Source organism: Stigmatopora nigra, chromosome 21 (genome assembly GCF_051989575.1).
Source record: "Stigmatopora nigra isolate UIUO_SnigA chromosome 21, RoL_Snig_1.1, whole genome shotgun sequence".
In the NCBI taxonomy this organism is placed as follows: Eukaryota; Metazoa; Chordata; class Actinopteri; order Syngnathiformes; family Syngnathidae; genus Stigmatopora; species Stigmatopora nigra.
The window spans coordinates 8976730-8997632 of record NC_135528.1 but is presented as its reverse complement, the minus strand read 5'-3'; the positions used below and the strand labels follow the sequence as shown (position 1 = coordinate 8997632).

General features: G+C 49.1%; 1 protein-coding gene across 2 annotated transcripts; it reads left to right on the top strand.

Moving 5' to 3' along the window:
- The first annotated feature begins 500 nt into the window (after nt 1-500).
- On the top strand, nt 501-20142 carry grin2da (glutamate receptor, ionotropic, N-methyl D-aspartate 2D, a). Of its 2 annotated transcripts, XM_077743472.1 has the most exons (17): nt 501-638; nt 991-1257; nt 3103-3290; nt 3854-3994; nt 7393-7507; nt 7615-7820; nt 8918-9086; nt 9189-9342; nt 11406-11531; nt 11765-11877; nt 12852-12968; nt 13621-13781; nt 13853-13922; nt 13993-14110; nt 14178-14239; nt 14312-14485; nt 16039-20142. In XM_077743472.1, exons 1-17 carry the CDS (start codon nt 558-560, stop codon nt 19090-19092), a joined length of 5316 nt encoding a protein of 1771 aa, XP_077599598.1. In that variant the 5' UTR covers nt 501-557; the 3' UTR covers nt 19093-20142. The 2 variants fall into 2 exon arrangements, with proteins under 2 accessions (XP_077599598.1, XP_077599597.1); XM_077743471.1 differs by having other exon boundaries at nt 8918-9342.
- Nucleotides 20143-20903: the final 761 nt, after the last annotated feature.

The following is a 20903-nucleotide window of genomic DNA, read 5'->3' as shown; positions in this document are numbered from 1 at the left end:
GTGCTCTCCAGCGAGCGGCGAGCTGTCAGCGTCGCTTAGCGTCAATTTACGCAGCTGGAACGCACGCACGCAGGCACGCCGAGCCGGGGTCACAAACTACACACAACTTCTTTTGTCTTCAATTTAATTGCAACACGGCGTTGACACCGCCCTCCTTAGTAGGTTGTTGGAATTGAGGGACTCCCCGGACGTTCAACTTAGTCTGGTTGGGGGGCCACATTCATCACAACTCAATCACCCCCTTATTTATGGCCCACTAGCTCAGTCAAAATGGATTAGACGTCAATGGCGTTGAAAGATGAGCATCCAAAAGCTACTTTAAGTCAATTGGACATGTAGCATTGTCAATAAAGAGTTCATTTAGTGTCATTGTAGGGCACTTGGAGGTTTTTGGATCATTTCATTAGGGATGTTTACAGTTTTTTGCTGATGTTTGAGCATTTCCACAAATATGTCTTTTTTTTTTTTAAATGACCACCAACTTTTGCCTATTGTTGCAGGGACTGGTGTTTGAGGAAGAGCGTCCGCCTCCCCCCAACCGGGCCCCGCTGGCCCCCATGCTGGAGTTCATCTCGGCCCAGACGGGCGTTCCCGTGGTGGCGGTGGGCGGGGGCGCCAGCCTGGGACGGGAGCCTCAGGTACTTCTTTCATTTCCTGCCCACCACCACCACCACCACCACCACCTTTCCACGTGTCAATCAATGTGTGAATAATACATAAAGGGGGAAATGAAGGCCCGCTTTAAGAAAAGCACAATGGAAGGAAGGTCAGCGGCGTGGCTGGCGCAGGGAATAAAAAGCGGGGATCGACAAATCACGGCCTCTTTAAGCACCATTACAAATGGACTTTTATTTGCAGCCAATAGCCCATTAGCAAATGAATCATTTTCAGACATTGACCTTACAACACGCATTTGTCAGCCGTCGTTTACGCGTGCCTGGGTGAATATTTTTGCGCAAAATAACGCAAGGAATCGACGTTGTCTGGCAGGAGAGCGGCTCCATCTACCTGCAGTTCACCTGCTCCACCGCGCTGCAGCTGGAGGTCATCTTCGAAGTGCTGGAGGAATACGATTGGACGTCTTTCTCGGTGGTCACCACGCGCCACCACGGCTACCAGGACTTTCTGGACATGGTGGAGGGCATGACGGACGGCTCCTTCATCGGTTGGGAGAGAAAAAGCGTGGTGCTCCTCAACGTCAGCGACGACCCCGGCGGCATGCGAGCCAAACGCGTGCTCAAGGACAACGAGGCGCAGGTCAGCAATGTCTTTTTATCACTTTCATGGCTAATCCGAAGGCAAAAGCCGTCCAATCAATACATGTTACCTATCATATACATAGTAGACATTAAAATAACAACATTTTCCAATGTTTTATTTGCGTTGAGGTCCTTTGAAAGCAATCAAGGTTTCGTATTGTGCCAAAGCGACTTTGGTGAATTTCTTTTCCAATGCGAGCGGTCGCCCCAGTGGCTCGTCTCCACTGGAAGCCAATTAAGCAACTTATTAGCAAGAGAATGATGAGGCTTTAATAAAATAAAGATTCATTGATTGCCGGCAAAGTAAGTGCAAATTAAATTGATTTTTTTTTTTGGGTGCTTTATCTGCGGACACAAAAAAGTGCTGCTTCAGCTAAATAGTCAACGGACGGACACTTTATATGAGATACTGTACCTGCAATTATGTTAACTACATAAAAAGTAGAATAGACCAACATTGAAGTGGAGAAAATGTAGAATTTTAAGGTAAATGTTACAAAAAAAATACAAAATATTTTAGAAAATATAATAACACAAAAAAACATGTCTTTTTCAATAAATAATTCCGTATAACTGAATAGAAAATATTTAAATGACTTCATTTTTTGATGTTGGATTTTCCTCATTTTTTAGCTACATTGAATTTTCATTATATTCCAGAAAAATGAAGAATCCCAGGGGGAATTCCCTTCAGAATTCCGCCACGTGCAGTCGTTTGCGTCTGTCTTGTTTATTTTTTTTGCTTCCCGTAGCTAAGTCGTCCCTCCGTGAGTCCCTCGGGGGGATTCAGACGTGAGGCTCCTCTTTTTTTCCCTCCACGTTCATGTCATTCTTTCAAAAAAGGGAGACAGATTCCCTCCCGCTGAGCTTCTGGCCTTTGATGGGGAAGGCGAGAGGGTGTCTTTTGGCTCCTCGCCGTCCGTCCATGTCTCATTAGCAACGAATGGACGGACGGACGGAGGGACGGCATGGCCGTGGGGATTCTCACATCTTCTCTTTTCCACTTGTACGCTTTGGGCTAAATAGGCCAAAGGGTGTTCATTTAAAACAAAAAAATGCCCTTTGTTGGATTTTAATAGTGGTGGAATTTTGCCTTCAAAAATATAGCAATTTCTTAAATAAAAATTAATATCATTTTATTAATTCAATTTAGTTTTTAATTAATTTTCAACTGTTTCTGCTATATTTAATACTTTTTTTAATCTACTATTTGATGTGAGCCTCCAATATTTGAAAAAAAAGCAAATCAAGGCACAAAAGAGGTTAATATAGAAAATAATGATCAATAAAATGAAAGGCATAGATAAACGGATGTCTAAAAATGAATAATGGATGAACTCATCACCAGCATCTTCACATTCCTCTTCCTCCTCTTCTGCTCCTCATCCTCTTCACCCACTCGGTCGGGTTCCTTCTTTCCTCATCTTTTTTTATTCCGACATTTAATTGCGCCTTTGAATAATTCATGTGGCCAGCGACTGTTTTCTGCGCCAGCCAATGAATCAAGAAGACGGAGCGCCACCGCTTGCGATAATGTACACACCCCCTCCCTCAAAGGCAAAATGACTTTCCAAAACGTCTTTGAAGACCCTCCATTTTTTTATGACGACCTACCGAGGGAAACCTGAACGCGGCGCCGTACTTTTGAGTGTCACGCTACTCTAAACGACTCCCTCTCGTGTCATTTTTTCACTTTCTGGCAAGTGGAACCTGAACGCATCACGGTAGTTGGTTTTGGAATTCTAGTGAGCGTTAAACTAAGGAGATGAAATTAGATGCTAAAGCTAACAGCGCCATTGCCAGTGACATTTGTTGACTATTTTTTTTGTCTGTTTTTGCGCAGGTGCGTCTGCTGTACTGTTCTCTGGAGGAGGCGGAGCTTGTGTTCCGCGCCGCCTGGGCCGCCGGTCAGGCGGGTCCCAGTCACATGTGGTTCGCCGTGGGCCCCGCCCTTGCCGGTTTGGGTCTGGAGGGGCTCCCCAAGGCTTTGTTCTCCATCCGACCGCAGGGCTGGAGAGATGAACCTCGCAGGTACTCACATTTTAGCCCCATTTTGGGGTCCTGGGGGTGACCATTGTCAAAATAGACTTCTTTAGTCCAATTCAGCTGTGTTTTTATTTTTTGACACTTAATTAGTCAATTGAATTCTAATGAATCAAATTAAAAGACTTCATTTTTTTTCCCTCTAGCAAATTTCCTTCTCATTCCAACGCCTTTTTAAATGCAAATGTCAAACCTTGTGCAAGAATTTTGATGAGTCAGTACAGTGAAGGAAGAAAGACCATTGTTTACAGCGGCCATTTTAATGACTGGTCGCCTGTCGTACCTATAAAAGATAGACGAGGGGGGGCCCCGCTTCCCAATAAATACGACGTGAGGAGAAACGTGATGCGTGCTTTCACGTGTGACCCGGTTTTTACCGCGGGGAAGGAAGATGAAACTTTAACGCGTTGGAATTTAATTAAATTTGGCAGCCAAGCAAGTGAAAGGAAGCTTTAAAAAGAGATTTCTTGTAAAATGTCAAAAACAAATGAATGAATTTCTTTCCTTCATTAAAAATGTGTCTCCTCGTCCTCCTCGTCCTTTCCGCACAGGCGCATCGCCAAGGGCGTCTCGGTGCTGACCCACGGCGCCATGGCGCTGCGGCGGGATCACGGCGGCAGCGGGCGGGCTCACTACGCCGGAAATTGTCACAGCGACGGCAACCAGACGCAACGGATGCTCGACAAAATCAGGTAAAGTCATGAAAATGTTTGTTAATGGTCACATTTTGGGGTGGCTTGTTATTCCCTGGGAAGAGCTTTCATGTTTTTTAATAGAAATTTAGCATCATGGGGGCCGTTAAAAGCACATTCACAAAGGTGGAGATGACAAAAGAGCAGATTTAATTTAAAGTACGAGTGTCAAAGTGGCGGCCCGGGGGCCAAATTTTGGCCCGCTGCATCATTTTGTACGGCCCGGGAAAGTCAATCATGAGTGCCGACTTTCTGTTTTAGGATCAAATTCAAATGAAGAGTATTTTCCTGATTTCACCTCTTTTTAAATCATAATTGTCATTTTTTAATCCATTTTTCTGTGTTTTTAGTTCAAAAATCATTTTGTAAAATCTAAAAATATATATAAAAAATGCTAAAATCAACATTGTTTTAGATCTTTAAAAAACAGAATATTCAGGGAATATTTTATAAAAGAAAATCAAAATATTCTATCTAAAATGGCCCAGGTGAAATCAATTTGACGTTATAGCGGCCCGCCAATCAACCCGACGAGTCTGACACTCCTGATCTAAAATGACAAAAAGCTAAACAAAAGTGCTTCAAATACTTCTCCTACTAGTGTTCCTTCTGTAGTAAAAGTAGTAACGACGCAACCCACGCTTGTAGTAAACAAAAAAAAGGTTTTAGCTAGTGGAAGACAAAAAGTGAACACGAGATATGAGCGTTGGCGGCGTCTCGTCGTCGACAGATTTTTGCGACAAGCCCGACAGGCGCCGTCAACGTCGTCAACGTCGTCGTCGTCGGATTATTGACGGGAAGCGCTTGGCCCAGACGTGATTGTCGCAGCTGCGCCGAGCGACACTTGAGTGGGGAGCGTCACGTGCGTTTGAACGACGTGTCGCCCAGCAACCGCAGACTCGCTTTCTGCCGACGGGGGTGGGCGGGCTGCCGGGCTGGCGGGCTGACTTTTTACACAAGTTGTCATGGTGACTCGCCATTCTTGGTTAGCGACAAGCTGCCGGATAAAAAAGCTCAGACATAATACCGATAATGACTTGGAAAAGCCTTTTTTCATACCATCATCTAGCTACATCTTCAATGTAGTAAAAGTAAGTCTTAATATTGAGTAATATAATAATAAGTCTAGAATAATCTTAACACAGACAAAAAAACAGGGTAGCTAGGCGACTAACTACCCAACCACTTGCCACACGATGGACTTTTAACGGTTTAAAAAACAGAAAAATGGATTAAAAAATGACAATTATTGATTTAAAAGGGTGAAAATCAGTCAATTAAATATACATCTATATTCTTCATTTGAATTTGATCCTAAAACTGAAAGTCGGCACTCATGATTGACTTTCTCGGGCCGCACAAAATGATGCGGCGGCCCAGATTTGGCCCCCGGGCCGCCACTTTGACACCCGTGCTGTAAATCATCAACTGGCTATGGAGTACTTTCCTAGGGATCTTGTTGGAAGGATTATTGTTTCCTGTCAATCAAGGCCTTTTATTGATTTTGACTCGCGTAGGATCAACACGACAAACTCTGTAAATCCGAATGGTCGCCATCCTGCGTGACCTTTGATGCCGAGCGTTGATTCACGTGGACAAAAAGAAATTGGTCAGTCATTGCATTGAGAGCGACCAATGCATCAGTTTGTCCTTCCTGTCTTGTTTTTTATTCTCCACTTTTTCCCACTTGTCATGCAAAACGACAAATGGCATGCGCCCCCTGAGACGTGCCGGAGAGGAAAGTGGAAGAGAGGCAGGGAGGGAGGAAAGGAGGGTGAGGTGGGTGAGGAAGCTAGGCAGGGGAGGAGTAGGTAGACTCTGGGGGGCTGGGGGGGGTGCTTGATTCAATAATCCTGAATGAAAAATGAGATGCAAGAGCTGCAGGCTGCTTGAAAACATGTATTTCTCCTCAAAAATTGATATTTTATCATTTATTTTTCAACACTAAGACTCAAAAATCACATGATCTCATTGGCTGACATCCAATTCATCCGTGAATCAACGAACATCACCATTACTCCTAAAAAAAATGGAGGAATTTTGACTGTTAGTGTTTTTTTCGTCAATCTTGCCCCTACCAACATGGCCGCCAATGCCTCAAAGCTGTTAGAAGTATCGATCCGTCGCCGTCAGTGGGGGCAAGAAAGAAAAAAAAAGAAAGTTTGTCTGGCGGTTGAGCTCCGGCGAGCACACCATGCGCCCCATTGGTCATTAGCGGCGTGGCATTAGCAAGCGGAACGTAGCGTGGGGCTAACTGAGGACATCCGCTGCGTCCTACTTTGATTTTCCAAACGTCACAGGTTGATTGTCAAATTAGCATGAAAGCACGAGATTCTTTTTGACAACAGCTCATTGAGGAGACAAAATGGCGTCCCCGGCTGCTCATTCGCTTGTCAGCTACTCTTGCTGGCATCTGGCGTGTCACCGCAGGCGCCATTTCCTTGTCTTCACCTTGGCGGCGGTGGCGTCCCTCTTGTCTTCCAAACACGCATTTGGAAAAGCCCCAAGTCAAATTGGATTGGACGTCTATGGCCGTCCATCATTTGTTGTGGGTGGAACGTCATGTGGGGGCTTTAGATGATGGTTAATCATGATGGTCAATCCTCCGCGATTACGCCATTTTCCAGCTCCGATTGAATGGCGGGCTATTATGAGGCGGTCACGTGACCAGGCGATTTGAGCAGGCACGCCGTCCGTCCTCTTTTGTTGACTAAACGCTTTGCCCGCGCTCAATAAAAAACTCATTTGGCGTTTCTTTGGCTTTCCGGCCGCTTCCCGACGGCGCTCGGTTTTGTCCTGGGCCCTTTTGTTCCGCCGTCCTTTTAGCCATGAGCAATTGTGATGTTTGGCGGCCATGTTGGTAGGGACAACCCCCTTCCTTCCCCATTAATGTCATTAAAATGAAGTTAGACTTTGTCCATTCCTTCTCAAGTTGTGGTTTCTCGTTAGAAACTTTTTCCTCTCTTTGGGGAGATGGAACGCCATATTTACCGGCGTCCATCTTGTTTCCATGGCATCTAAACAACGTCTTTGCGCCGGTGTTAACGCGTCTCATTTTTTTTTTGCGCCCTTGTCAGCTTTTCCGTCTTTGCTCTTTTTTTTTTTTTTATTAGCGGCCGGCGTTGCTGTTCACGACGCAACCCCTGGCTCTCGCTCAACCATCAAGCGAGCACGCTCGCATCGATCTGGACGTTGCGGCGATTGGCTTGGGGGTCGCTTTGTCACGAGCGCGAGTGCCGGAGCTCGCAAAACGTGGCTTTTTGCCTAACGTGGCTTGTTTTTGGAACATATGGCTGCAATTATTTACTGTGAACTCCTTCTCTGTAATTGACAGACCATAGTGTAACTGTAGTACTATAGTAATAGTATTTGATTTATTCTTTTTGGTCTCTTTTCAGGTACTTCACCAACATTTCCATCGGGGGCCGCGACTACTCCTTCAACGACGACGGCTACCTGTCCAATCCGCTTCTCGACGTCATCTCCTACAACAACGGACGCGGCTGGGAAGAGGTCAGTTTGGATTGCGGCTCGACGCCACGTGCGCTGGCGTCCAATTTCCATTTTTTGGGGGGAAATATTTGGTCCCCACATTGCATTTTTGGTTTGTTTTTGTGCAGGTGGGCTGGTGGGAGAACGGTCACCTACGTCTCCGCTACCACCCGTGGTCCCGCTACGGCTCCTTCCTGAAGCCGCTGGACGACGCCCAGCATTTGCGGGTGGTGACGCTGGAGGAGCGGCCCTTTGTCATCGTGGAGCCCGCCGACCCGGGCACCAGCTCCTGCATCCGGGACTCGGTGCCCTGCCGGATGCCCCTCAACTCCAGGTCACTTTTTCCTCTTTCTCTTCTTCTTTAAATCTTTTCCCTTCTCATTTTTCTTCCTATTTTCTTTCACTCTAAACTTGTGCCCTTTTTTCTTTTTCTTCCTCACTCCACATCCCTTCCTCTTCTCCATCACCCTCTTTTTCCAATTCCTGCTTCATTTCCTCCTCCTCCTCCAATGTCCCCTCTTTTTCTCTCTCTCTTGCTCCTCTTGTTTCCCCCTCTTTATCTCCTCCTCCTCCTCCTCCTCCTCTTCTGTCCTCATCTTTTCCTCCCATTCCAATTCCTCCCGCCTCCTTCCACTTTGTCGGCATTTGACTCTTCCTCCATCCTTCCAACCCCCCCCCCCCCCCCCCCCCTTCTCCTCCAATTTCCCCTCTGGTTTGATCTCCCCTCTCCTTCACCCCTGCGCGCGCTTCCCCGGGATGGAAGTTAATGGCCCCCACTAACCTGATTAGCGCTCATCAGAGTAAAGTGCGCGTGCCGACACACAAATCAACAATGTGTCCGCCTCGCCTCCTCGCCACGCGCAGCAAAAAACATCATATAAATGCAAATAGAATCTAATCAATACGGCAAAGCAAGCAAGCGAACAAGCAAGCACTACTATTTTTCCTTTGTCTTCCGACAAGACGCGGCGGTAGGATCCAGATTGGACGCTTAATAACGGGCGGCATCCTCGTAACTGCCCGGCCGGCGCCCGTCTGCGCCAGATAAGCCGGTGACTGGCAACTCCCGACCCGCCTGGCCAATAGCAGATAACAAGTCGTCCTTCCATCAATTTGATTGGCCAAGGGGGAATACTGGAAGTTCACCTGTTTTCAACCTACTCACGTGCATAAAAACATACAAGAGCGCACTAGCTTATTTTTTTCCTGTTGTTGTGCGTGGGGCCTTTTTTTATCTGCCGTCAAGGTCTTGGATTTGGTAGGACATTTTGGATTGGTCGCAGTGTTGCTAGGTGGCCGGGACAGACATTCAAATGACAGGCAGGATGGGAAGTGGCCGGAAGACAAAATCCAGAAATGCCAAAATGTATCAAAGGGTCAAAGGTCATGTTGTCCAAAACTTGAAATTGCCCCCCCCCCTTCCACTTGCAGCCTAGTGGTGGAGGGCACATCTCCCATGAAGCATTGCTGCAAGGGCTTCTGCATCGACGTCCTCAAGAGGCTGGCCAAGATCGTGGGCTTCACCTACGAACTCTACCTGGTCACCAACGGACGCCACGGCAAGAACATTGACGGCGAGTGGAACGGCATGGTGGGCGAGGTGGGTTTTCCCGCCCAGTTCGGGCTTTCCCCCCCTTTTTTTTGTTTTTTTTTTGTGGTTTCCGCCCACTGTTGCAGCCCGCTCCACCCGGATTTTTCTCAGGTGGTGTCCAACAGGGCCGACATGGCCATCGGCTCGCTCACCATCAACGAGGAGCGCTCGGAGGTGGTGGAGTTCTCCGTGCCCTTCGTGGAGACGGGCATCAGCGTCATGGTGTCTCGCAGCAACGGCACCGTCTCGCCCTCCGCCTTTCTCGGTCAGTATTTCATCTGTTTTTCTCCACCCAGGGCCAAAAAAATGAAATGAGGGCTGACACGGGGGGTTTTAGGGGACCATAACATGGCTGACGTGGCACACAATTGCTTTTTCATAGATAAATGTTCAGGTTTGGGTTGACACAAGTGAGCGTGACTCATTTTTTGGATGGCAAAAACAGGTTTAGGAGCGGTGCAGGTTAGAGAGGCCATTTTTTTAGTTGTTTTTAGGGTGGAAAATGGGAACAGGAGACAGGTGAAATATGCCGTAAAATTGCTGGGACCAGTTTTGGTCACACGGGTAATTGTTAGTGTGGCTAAGATGGATTTAGGACAACACGGCATTTTTAGGGTGCCAATAACAGATTTAAGTGTATTGCCTAGTTTTTTTAAGGTGGTAAACTGCATTTTGGGTCACTTTTAGGATGTTACACATTTTACTGAGGGGTGAGCCAGGGGTCACATAGCTTTTTTTCAATGGGAGAAATGAGGTAGGCATGCTAGGGATGTGACTTGTGTAGAATTTGGTGCGATGCGGGTGGCCGGCCAAGTGACAGAGATCCTTTCTTTCCATGGATGATACCCCACTGCCCCCCCCCCCCCCCCTGCCCCCAACCCCCCACGTTGTTAAATGCCAGCCAAGTCAGCCGGTGGCGCGTTGACTTTGAACTTTTGCGCTCTTCTGGTATGCTAGCAAGCCGACTTGGAGCTTATCTGATAGCTTTGCACTCCGTGCTAACGCTAAGCGCTTCCTCCACGCTGTCGTCGTTGTCGTCACTGGCTTTCACCTTCAGTCCTCCTCTCCAGTGCCGCAGTGATAGAACAATGCAGATGTGGGCATGGCGTCCAATCCAATTTGTGGCAACCTCCCTCTTAAATTTTAAATAAAACATCAAATATAGGAGATTTTTTTGCACAAACTTTAGTTTTGCTTCATAAAAGCCTTTTTTGGCTCAATTTCCATTAGAAAGATGCCCAAGCCAAATGCATTGATGACCAATGGCTATTTTTCATATCAATTTTCTCTAGTCTGACAGTGAATACGTCTAAAAAAAAAAGCTGACCTGTTAAAAAAAAAAAGTCCGACTAAAACATCCCCTGTAAAACAATATTGGCACCGAATGCTCCTTTTAAATCTGTTTGACATCAAAACAGATAAACAGCATGACTCATCAATAATTCTCTTCCAATGATGTAAACTTGGTTGGGGGTGGATTAAAAAAAAAAAATCAATTTACCATGCTGTAAACATCAGTTCAACCTTCACTCTTAATGAGTCCTTTTACGAGGCTACTTCTTAATAAAGAATAACGTACGCACCCTAGGAAATCAAGCCGGCTAAATATTTACATGCCGCCTCCCAGATGGCGCCGCGTGGCCGTCAACGGAGGGCAAATCCGCCCTTTTACCACTTGATCCACGGGAGCGATGTCGCGGCAGAGGTGGCGTTTGATCCGATTTAAGCCCAGCGGAATCCACCCGCGGTCCGTTGGGCAAATCTGGGCCACAACTTGAAGGAATTTTCTCTTCCCCGCTGAGCTCCGCCTCTCATCATCATCCTCTTCTTCATCTTACACATCCGATGCACTTGATTATGTCCACATACGCTTCCCGAAGAAAAGCCACGCGAAGCCTTTTGGCTGACCTTTTTCGTTCCGTATAAATTGCTGGGGAAATGGCATCTGATCCGCGTCGCTAAAAATGGCGTCGCAGTAGTCGGCGGGCACTCACAATTAACATGGCCATTATTTTTAAAAATGATGATGGCTTTTATGCAAAAAATGAGCTATTCTTTTTGGGAAATGACATTAGGTTTTCATTTTTGTGGTGCTCACGAGACACCAGGGACAACTTGCACTTTATTATTTTAAGTCGAAAAATAAGCGCTCATTTAAAACCGGGACAATTAATAGCTGGTCATTAACTCAAAATGCCAAGCACATTTGTGACTTATCATTTGGAAAAAAAAAATGGTTCCATTTTTACTCCTTGTTGATTTTGGGACATTTCCTTCCAAGATGCTCATTCTTGACTTTCCATTTTTGTTTTTTGTTTTTTTCTTCAGAGCCGTACAGCCCAGCCGTGTGGGTGATGATGTTCGTCATGTGTCTGTCGGTGGTGGCCGTCACCGTCTTCATCTTCGAGTTCTTCAGTCCCGTGGGTTACAACCGAAGCCTGCAGAGCGCCAAAAGTAAGACCTGAACCAGATGGAGTGGGCGTCGCCAACCAACTCGAGGGTTTTTTCTGTCTTTTTTTTCCTCCTGATTGATCGTTCCCGTCCCCTGAAAACATCTAATCACGTCATTTATATTCCGTGGCATGTCCCCTACCCCTCCCGTCACGTCACGAGTCGATCCACGACAGCCAGTGTTTTTTTTTTTTTCTCACCCCCCCCTAAGAAAATGTCATGTCTGTTTGGCTCAGAGTCGGGCGGCTCCAAGTTCACCATCGGCAAGTCGGTTTGGCTCCTGTGGGCGTTGGTTTTCAACAACTCGGTGCCCGTGGAGAACCCCCGAGGGACCACCAGCAAGATCATGGTGAGATTTGTTCTTCTTCTTCTTCAACTTTATCTGGTAAATTGCTTTGAAAGTGGCAAAGAGGTCAGGTGTTAGGTCAAGAGCTCCTCTCGTTAGCGTAGCCCGGGCGCTTCAGACATTTCTGCCAATCAGGAATCAGGCTGAGTGGGGGCTCATCAGCCATGACTCGAGTAGGTCGACTCAGGGGGGGCAACTTTTAATTGTGGAGGATAAATGTGTAATCTTTTAATGATAAGTCAGTCAGGGATTTGACGTCAATGACGCTCAGTTTGGCCCAATTTAAATGACAAATAATAAGGCAAATGTATTGATAGTCTAATGATTTCGACCCTTAAAATTGTCCATGTTTTTTTAGCCTTTTAGTAGATACTTTATATAAATTAAAAAGGTTTAGATCAAATACAATGGAGAAAAAGCAGCAAACATATTGTTTTGTTGAGCCTCTTAGTAGTAAAAAGTACCTTTTTTGGGGGAAATCATATATTTTTAGCGTCATCTATTATTCCGTTCTTTTAGTAAATAATTTATTTTTATTATAAAATGAGTGGCACAAAAAACAAACGTTTTTTTGATGAAAAGACCTCTTTAAAAAGCAACAATTTTATCGATTTCCCCCTTATGGATTTTATTAGAAAGAAAAAGTCACTTCTCTTTTATTTCATTTATTTTTAATGGTAACAAAAATCAATGGTTTGAATACCGTCTTGGTTTCTCTGTGACATCACGCCACATGATGCAATTCTATGTAACAACATCGGCGTGGCGTCACGATGTCATTTTGGGCCGGAGCTTACGATGACGGACGGCTGGCGTGACTCCGCCTACGGATGAAAAATAAAAATGCACCCGCTCTACGTAATGTTGGTGTTCTTCGCTTGGCTCTACGTGAGCCTGCTAGGCTACCTTCTCTGCATCCTGACTTTCTCTCTGGTCCGAGAGATCTTTTATTAACGCCATTTTTGTGCTGTCCGCAGGTTCTGGTGTGGGCCTTCTTCGCCGTCATCTTTTTGGCGTCCTACACCGCCAACCTGGCCGCCTTCATGATCCAGGAGGAGTACATCGATACCGTGTCGGGACTCTCCGACAAGAAGGTAAACTTTCTCACCATCAAGTTTAGTCCACCAAAATGAGTCAAAATGAGTCAAAATGTACACACTCATGGTTGCCAGGTCTTAATTAAATATGTAATAGTTGTTGTTATTGGAATTTGTCAGTATTTTATTTTTATTTTGAAATAGAAAATCTAAATGGGCACAAATATACTCTGTGTATGACTAAAGTGAATAATTAATAATGGCATTATTTTATTTTTTAACATATTTTAGTTTAGAAAATGTAACAAATAGCAAATCATGAACTAGTCTTTTTTCTAATATTATTACATTTCCAAATACTTTTAGCTTGTTTTAATTGAAACAAATGTTACTCAAATATATAACTATTATATTTGATAGTCCCTAAGTATTCGCATATATTGTTAATTTCAAAAAGCAGTTAAGATTAATAAAGAATATAAAAAAAAAACTGGTTATGACCTAATAACACTAAAACCAATGACTAATAAAAAAAATGAAAATCATGAATAATATATTTGAATGTGTTTTGTTGGGGGAAAACTCATTTTCAATGGAGATGAACTGCAATTTAGTTTTTTATTGTGAAAAAATGACATGCTATTAGCCGTTATGCTTGTTGGATGGGCACCCGGGTTCAAGTTGTTCCCAATATGTGGCGTTCCCTTAGTTCCAGCAACCCACGGAGCAATACCCGCCCCTGCGCTTCGGCACGGTTCCCAACGGCAGCACGGAGGAGAACATCCGCTCCAACTATCCCAACATGCACCAGTACATGATCCGCAACAACCAAAAGGGCGTGGAGGAGGCCATCGACAACCTGAAGACCGGGTCAGCCTCAAAACGCAAATGACTCGGCGCCACATTGTTTGACATCCACGTACGTTTTTGTGTCCGTACAGGAAACTGGACGCTTTCATTTACGACGCCGCCGTGCTGAATTATATGGCTCGCAAGGACGAAGGCTGCAAGGTCAGCCATTGGACGTTCGCCGTTCGGGTCCACGCCGTCCGACTAAAGAGCGGACGGATGATTTTTTTAGGTGATGACCATCGGTTCGGGAAAAGTCTTTGCCACCACCGGTTACGGCATCGCCCTGCACAAGAACTCCCGATGGAAGCGACCTCTGGATCTGGCGTTGCTGCAACTCGTGGGAGACGGTACGGACAGAACGCCTTCCCCCGCCTATTACCGAAGCGGAGCGGTCTCACGTCCCGTTTATTGTAGACGAGATCGACATGTTGGAGCGTCTGTGGCTGTCGGGGATCTGTCACAATGACAAGATTGAGGTATGGCAACATTTGTTGTTTTTTTTTTCTCTTAAAGTGACAGCTGCATTTGACGCTTTGCTGCAAATTCAGGTGATGAGCAGCAAGTTGGATATCGACAACATGGCGGGTGTCTTCTACATGTTGCTGGTGGCCATGGGCCTCAGTTTGCTGGTTTTCGCCTGGGAGCATCTGGTCTACTGGAAGCTGCGACATTGCATTAAGCGCTCCGGAGGAGGAATGGACTTTCTCCTGGTTCTCAGCAGAGTGAGTAGCACACCCACACAATGGTGGCACACCTTTGTTTTCAAGACCCAAAAGCTTTTGTGTTTATGCGTAGCCCCCAGAGGGAGATGAAAAAGCACTCTGACATAATGCTTAGCTGCTATTAGAAAGCTAAATCAAGGGCTTTTATCTTTCTGACCGGCTCAAAAGCACTTGACCACGCTTAGCCCAGATGCAAGACGGATAGAAACTCTGGGCGGCTTCGTGCGCTGAATGCTAACAATTGCCTGACCTCCACTTAGCAACTTGGAGCTCCATTTTGAACATCTTTGGCTAGAAATGCTAAAAATACTTTGTTTTTCGACCCATCATCTCAGTTTGTTTTGATTCCACTTCTAAAAATAGCGTTTATTTTCCACTCTTTGGTTTCTTTGATATATTATTCCCTAAAATAAAACAATTAACAGAAAGAACAATAACAGTAAGCTTGTATCCAGAGTGCGTTTCCTTCCCACTGACTGAATTGTGCGTTGACGGATCAAAATGACCGACAAAATAACATTTTTTTGCATGTACAAGCAACGTCAATTTATGGCAGAGCCAATCCAAGTAACAGAAGTTCCTCCTCCGCTTCCTGCTGTCTGTCCTCAAGCCGCCATCTTCGCTTTGGGTAGAGAGCATTAATCACGTCCATCTGCTCAAAAAAAAATGTCCTCAACTTTAAACAGATGCTTCCCTCGGACCATCGCGTCGCCTTTTTAAACCGAACCGGTTGATTTATGAGCCGGTTCGATGCCCCGAAGGGCCTCTTCCCTTCATGTAAATATTTGCTTGCTCATTAGTCCGAGGCACTCAAGTGTGCTGGTTAGCGACGAAGGTGACTGGCGCCGAGGCAAAAAATTCCACTAGATTTATTGGAAATTGTGTTTACAAGGTTGCTGAGGTGTCCAGATTGTCTAAACGCAGTATTTTTTCCGTTTACTATTTGTGGGGAGAACTATTTTAATTGGATGAATCATTACACAACAAGCTAGCATAGCTAAGGCTAATGTTAGCTTTCTGATCCAAAATACTCGTTTTTAACCTCCATTTTAGTCTGTCTTTTTTGTTGGTAAATAGTCTTTCTGTTTCAAAAGCTTTACCAGAAAACACGAGTCAATATTTTTATTACTTTTAATAATATTGAAATGTATTCCAGCGAGTCAATTCACATGATTTACTTTGGAAGGCCAGATTTGACCCGCAGGTGATGTGTGGAGGATTTGTTTGCTTGTAATATTTACAACAACAACAAAAATGTTGAACATTTAATTCTGTGGGCTAAATTGAGTTTGCGACCCCCGTTTTAACGTCCGTGGCTCGCCAGAAGCCAATCAGGGAGTCGCTCCGGTTTCAATTTCACAGAGCGGCGGGGCTCGGGGGACGCCGATAGCGCCGATAACGCCGCCGCCGTCGTCGGGAAGGACGTTATTAGCGCCCGCGTCAGATTCCAAGCGCCAAGAATAGCTCGGCTTTATTCTGAGGAGCTTATCAATGCGTCTTGTGAATGATTTTGTCCAGCGATATGACTGACTTGTGTCTGGTGTCTCCGCCAGGGCATGTACAGCTGCTGTCAGCTGGAGGACGAGACGGCCACGGGAAGCGGTAAGAGTTCCCTGCCGCAGTACCACACGGTGCCCACCGTGGCCCAACAGCACCTGGTGACCGCCACAGTCAACAACACCACCGCCATTGCCATGGTGCAGCAGCAGCAGCCGCCGTCGTCCAAACACGCCCCCAAGCTGCCGCAGGGTCAGACGTACGGCGCCATGCTGCCGGGGTCGCCTCCGCCGCCCATGGCGCCCATGAGCGCCAACAGCCCCCTCCTCTTGGAAGGTCCCATGCCTTGCTCCACTTTCCTGCCTCGCCACGACCGCAGATTGGCCGTGGTGGATCGCTGGAACAGGCCCAAGCCCGAGAAGGTCCTGAGCGGGGGCAGCGGCGCCAGTCTGGGCATCGGCGGCCTGGCGGGGGGCATCACGGAACTCCAGGCCCAGCAGCAGTACCAGCAGAACATGGGGCAGCACTGGAAACTCAAAGGAGCCGGCGACGACGGCTTGGACGAGTACAAACGCTACTACGGGCCCATCGACCCGGAAGGGCTGGGCGCCAACCCGGATCAGCAGGCCGGAGGGGGCCAACAGACTCCCAAAAGTCATCCCAGGGGGGGCCCCAAGGGCGCCGGAATCCCCAGGCCCTTCCCCAAAGGCCCCAGCGGACTGCCGATAGGCAAAGTTCCGGCTCCGGCGCCCTCCTCGCCACGGAGGCCCCCCTTTTGGCGGCGTGGGAGTCTGGCTCAGGCCAGGAGGAAGAGCTCGGGGGCTCCCCTGTACGAGAACATCCTCCCCCTGGGGCGGAGGGGAGGCGGCAGGTACGGAGTCGGCGACCCCATGGGAAGGAGAGGGCGGCGTCCCCCTCCTCCGCCGCCGGCGCCGCCCCCCGCCTCGTCCCCCACGCACACCCCCACCACCCCTTCGTCTCCGTGCCACTTCTACTCCACCTGCTCCAGCGCCTCGTCCTCCTCGTCGTCCTCCTCCACGTCTTCCTCGTCGTCCTCTTCGTCCTCCCAGTCGGCCTCTCGCTCCAATTCTCCTTCTTCCTGTTCCAGCGACAGCACCTACAACTCCTCCCTGAGTTTCCGCTACCGGGCGGGGGACCGGGAGTTCACGGCCGAGGACGACTCGGACCTGCTCACCGAAGAGTCCAGTCTCCTGCTGGGCTCGCGGCGGAAGGAGCGCTCCCGTCGCCTGTCCTCCCGCTCGCTGCCGTGCAGTCCGCCGCCCCCGCCCGTCCCGCCGCGGAGACCGCGTCCGCGCGGGAACGACGGGCGGGAGAGGAGGAGCGGCCAGTTGGCGCAGTTGCAGGAGTGGTGGGCCTCCTGGGGCGACGGGGAAAAGGGCCGGCCGGGCAAAGGCGACCCGGGCGCGTCGAGAGACGACAAGAGACAACGCAAGGAGAGGGAACGCGAGAACAAGAGGAGGAAGAAGGGGCGCAAGAAGAAGAAACGGGAGGAACGGGAGCGGGAACGCGAACGCAAGCGCCGCAAGGCCAAGAAGAAAAAGAAGGAGGAGCGCCTGAGGAAAAAGGAGAGGAAGAAGTCGGAGCAGGAGGGCCCGGATCCCGACAAGCGGGAGGAGGCCAAGCCGGGAACGCCCGACGACTACCCGCCCTCCTACCTCCACCTGCGCAGGCAGTCTTTCCGCAAGAAGAGCGAGAGCTCCACCAGGAGCTACGGATGGAGCATTCCGCCCGAAGACGCCCGCAAGGACGCCGCGGAAGACAAAGAGGACGGCCCGGGGAAAGACAGGCTGCGCCCACGCCGGGACAGCAAACACTACCAGCCCCCCGCCAACAAGCCGTCCACGTCCGTCAAGTTCTGGGCGGGCAACCTCTCCTCCGACGTCATCCCCTCCGCTTTCCTGCCGCTTTTGCCCGTCGTCTCTGCCAAGAGGAGGAAGAGTAAAAGCTCCGAGCGGGGCGCGCCGGCCGTGGAAGGGGAGAAGAAGCCCCTGCTGGACCGCAGGGGCCAGGGGCCCCCCAAGGAAGCGCTGCACTTCCACCACTGGGAGTCGGACCCGGACCAAGACCGGGCGTCCGAGCCGGAGCGGCGGAGGAAGGACGCCGACCGCGCCAAGAGGCGGAGCGGGACCGGCTCCGACCAGGACCGAGACCGGGACAAGGTCGTCGGAATCTACTCGGACGACGAGGCCTCGTCGGGGGAGTTCGGCGAGTTCGAGAGGTACTGGGACCACCGCGACGGCGCCTCGGTGGGCGGCATCGGAGGAGGCGGCTGGTTTTTCAGCACCTACCCTTCCAGGGACAAAGCGGGTAGCGTCAACAGCAGAGACGATTTGTTCCCGGAACGGGGGGACAGGTGGGGGACGGCCGAGAGCGGCTGGGGTTGGGGCTCGGGCTCCCAGTGCCCGCCCTCCCCGCTCACGCCGCCCCCGCCTCGACGCTACTGGTCGGTGGACAAGCTTCACGTCCAGGACGAGAAGAAGAAGCGGCGCAAGTCCAAGGACAAATGGCGAGGACGACGTCCCGCCGCTTGTTCTTCCTGCCAGTCCCCCCCAGGCCAGGCGCCTTGGTCCAAGTGGGCCGAGGTGAGCTCGCGCAGCCAAGAGGACCTCTACCGCCACTGCCAGAGTCTGTCCGCCACGCCCAAGCCCAAACACGAGTCGTCCAAGACGGACCGCTCGCAGAATCCCTCCAAGTCGGGCAGTCAGTCCAATCTCACCGTCCTTCAGCAGCAGCAGCAGCAGCGGACGCAAAGATCGGAGCGAGGGCGACTGCCTTCCCCGCCCCCGGCCCTGATTGCCAACCTGCCGTCGGCGCTGCCGGCCCTCCCGGCCCCCCCGTCCTCGTCCCACCCCGTCCACGCCCCGCCGCTGACCTCCTCCTCCTCGGTGTCCTCCCCTTCGGTGGTTTCGTCGACCCCGGGCGCCCCCCAGCCTTCCTCGGTGTCCAGCGCCAAACTGCAGTACCAGAGGCTGCGCTCGGTACCGCAGCCCCAGAGGTACCCGCAGTCCCCTCACGGGCCCCTCAAATCCAAGAACCTGTGCTCTCGAAGGGGCTCGGCCCATTTCTCCAGCGTGGAGAGCGAGGTCTGACATGGGGGGCGGGGGCTGTTTAAGCTCTGCACAAAGCCAGCGCCCAGCGAGCCAAGGGAAGCGGCGGAAACATTCAGCGTCGGAAGTGGGGCAATCATTCTTCTGGGCTGAAGGACTCTCCTTTGCTAGCGACAGTAAAGGGCTTTTGGCGTCAGAGCCAAGGAGCCATTTGTATTCATCCCGCGTTCTGAGGGCTCAGGAACTTTGTCGTACGCCCACCCGCAGCTCCGCCGCCAAGCCTTTAGCACTTGGACCACTCCCCCCACCCCCTTCTTGGCTTTTTTTGCCCCCCCCCCCAAACAAACTGTTTACATCCCCGCAGAACTGTGACGCCCAGCAGGGGGCATTTTTCCTGGTGCGCCATCCAAAGCGCCATAGGAAGCTAAGTGTTTGCGTTCTGGTCACAACTTGTTTGGCTTTTTTTTTTTTTTTTTGCTCTTCGACTGGAAGCGCTTGTCGTGTGTCTGTGCTTTTTTCCGTCTTTGTATTCTTGACAACAGGGTAAGTCCATCGAGCGCGACTGACATTCTGACGGCTTGGTGAAAAGCTGCGTGCCAAACTCCACCCCTCTTTGTACCCCGTTAGCTGCCCGCTAGCTAGCCCGTCCCACGCACATTGAAGGGCACATTTCCCCAAAGCCACCCATTCACCCACCCACCCGCGCTAGAACAAAGGTCATTCTTTTTCCGAAGCAATACACGGTTTTTCCAGGCCTTTTTGCGTCAATCCTGTGTTTTCGTCGTCTTTGTCGTCGTCGTCGTTATCGATGTTGATCTATATAAATCCAGTATATATCGAGAAATGTATCGAGTCTAATACAATGTGCCATACGAGCCGTGGAATATTCCGCCGACTACCTACCTACCCGCCCCCAAAAAAGGCCCTATTAGTATCGGGTGTCAAAACTTATCAGAACAACCCTATTTTTTATTACAATATTTTTTGGTAACGCGGGTCCCAACACTTGAGATCCAATGCCCTAAACCTGAAACCTTGATCATTTTCAAACGTAATCCCATTTCTTATTAGCATCATTTTTTGCTTGCTGGTGCTCCAAGCCACAGCTGGTTGATTGCAAAGGGGTCGGCGTTCATAATCCAGCATCGATTCGGATTAGCCAAGTGCCGTTCTGATGTCAAAAGAGACAGTGCCTACGTTGGATGCTAGCTAGCGGCGGTCGGAATGTGTAGCGCGGCGGCGGCGGTAGAGCATCCTGTCGTGCGTTTTCTAAACCCTTTGTCACCTTAGAAACAAGCAGTTTTTCAAGCCGCCAGCGAGCTGACACCAGCAGCTAAAACTCCAGAAGCAAATAAGAATAAAGCGCGCTAGCCATCGACCATTAGCACGGACGGACGCAGTCGTCTTAAAGTGTCCAAATTTCAGCTTGCCTGAAACTGCATCTGAGCCATTATTTATTCCCAACCGGAAGAGACTTTAAGGAAAAAAAACATTTCAGAGTCGATCTGCCTTTTCGCTAACAAGCTAAAGCTAATTCTATATCCGCACATTGTCAACATACGTGTTTGTGGCAGTGAGTTGCGTTAACAATCGTTTTACGCCTACGCTTTTTTCCAGTGACGGAAAACGCCGACCTCCGCCGAGGCTGGGGGGTGGGGGGGTTACTTGGCGCCATTTGACGGGGATAGATGTCCAAACGGGGTTTGTAAAAATTAAAATCCTTTCCAATTGGATTGGACGTCTATCTTTGTCAATGTCAACAAAGGGTCTCCTTGGCGGAGGTTACCGAAAGAAAACGATATATTATGAGTTCAATCATTTGTGTTGGTTGGTCTGGTTTCTCATGCGTGTCT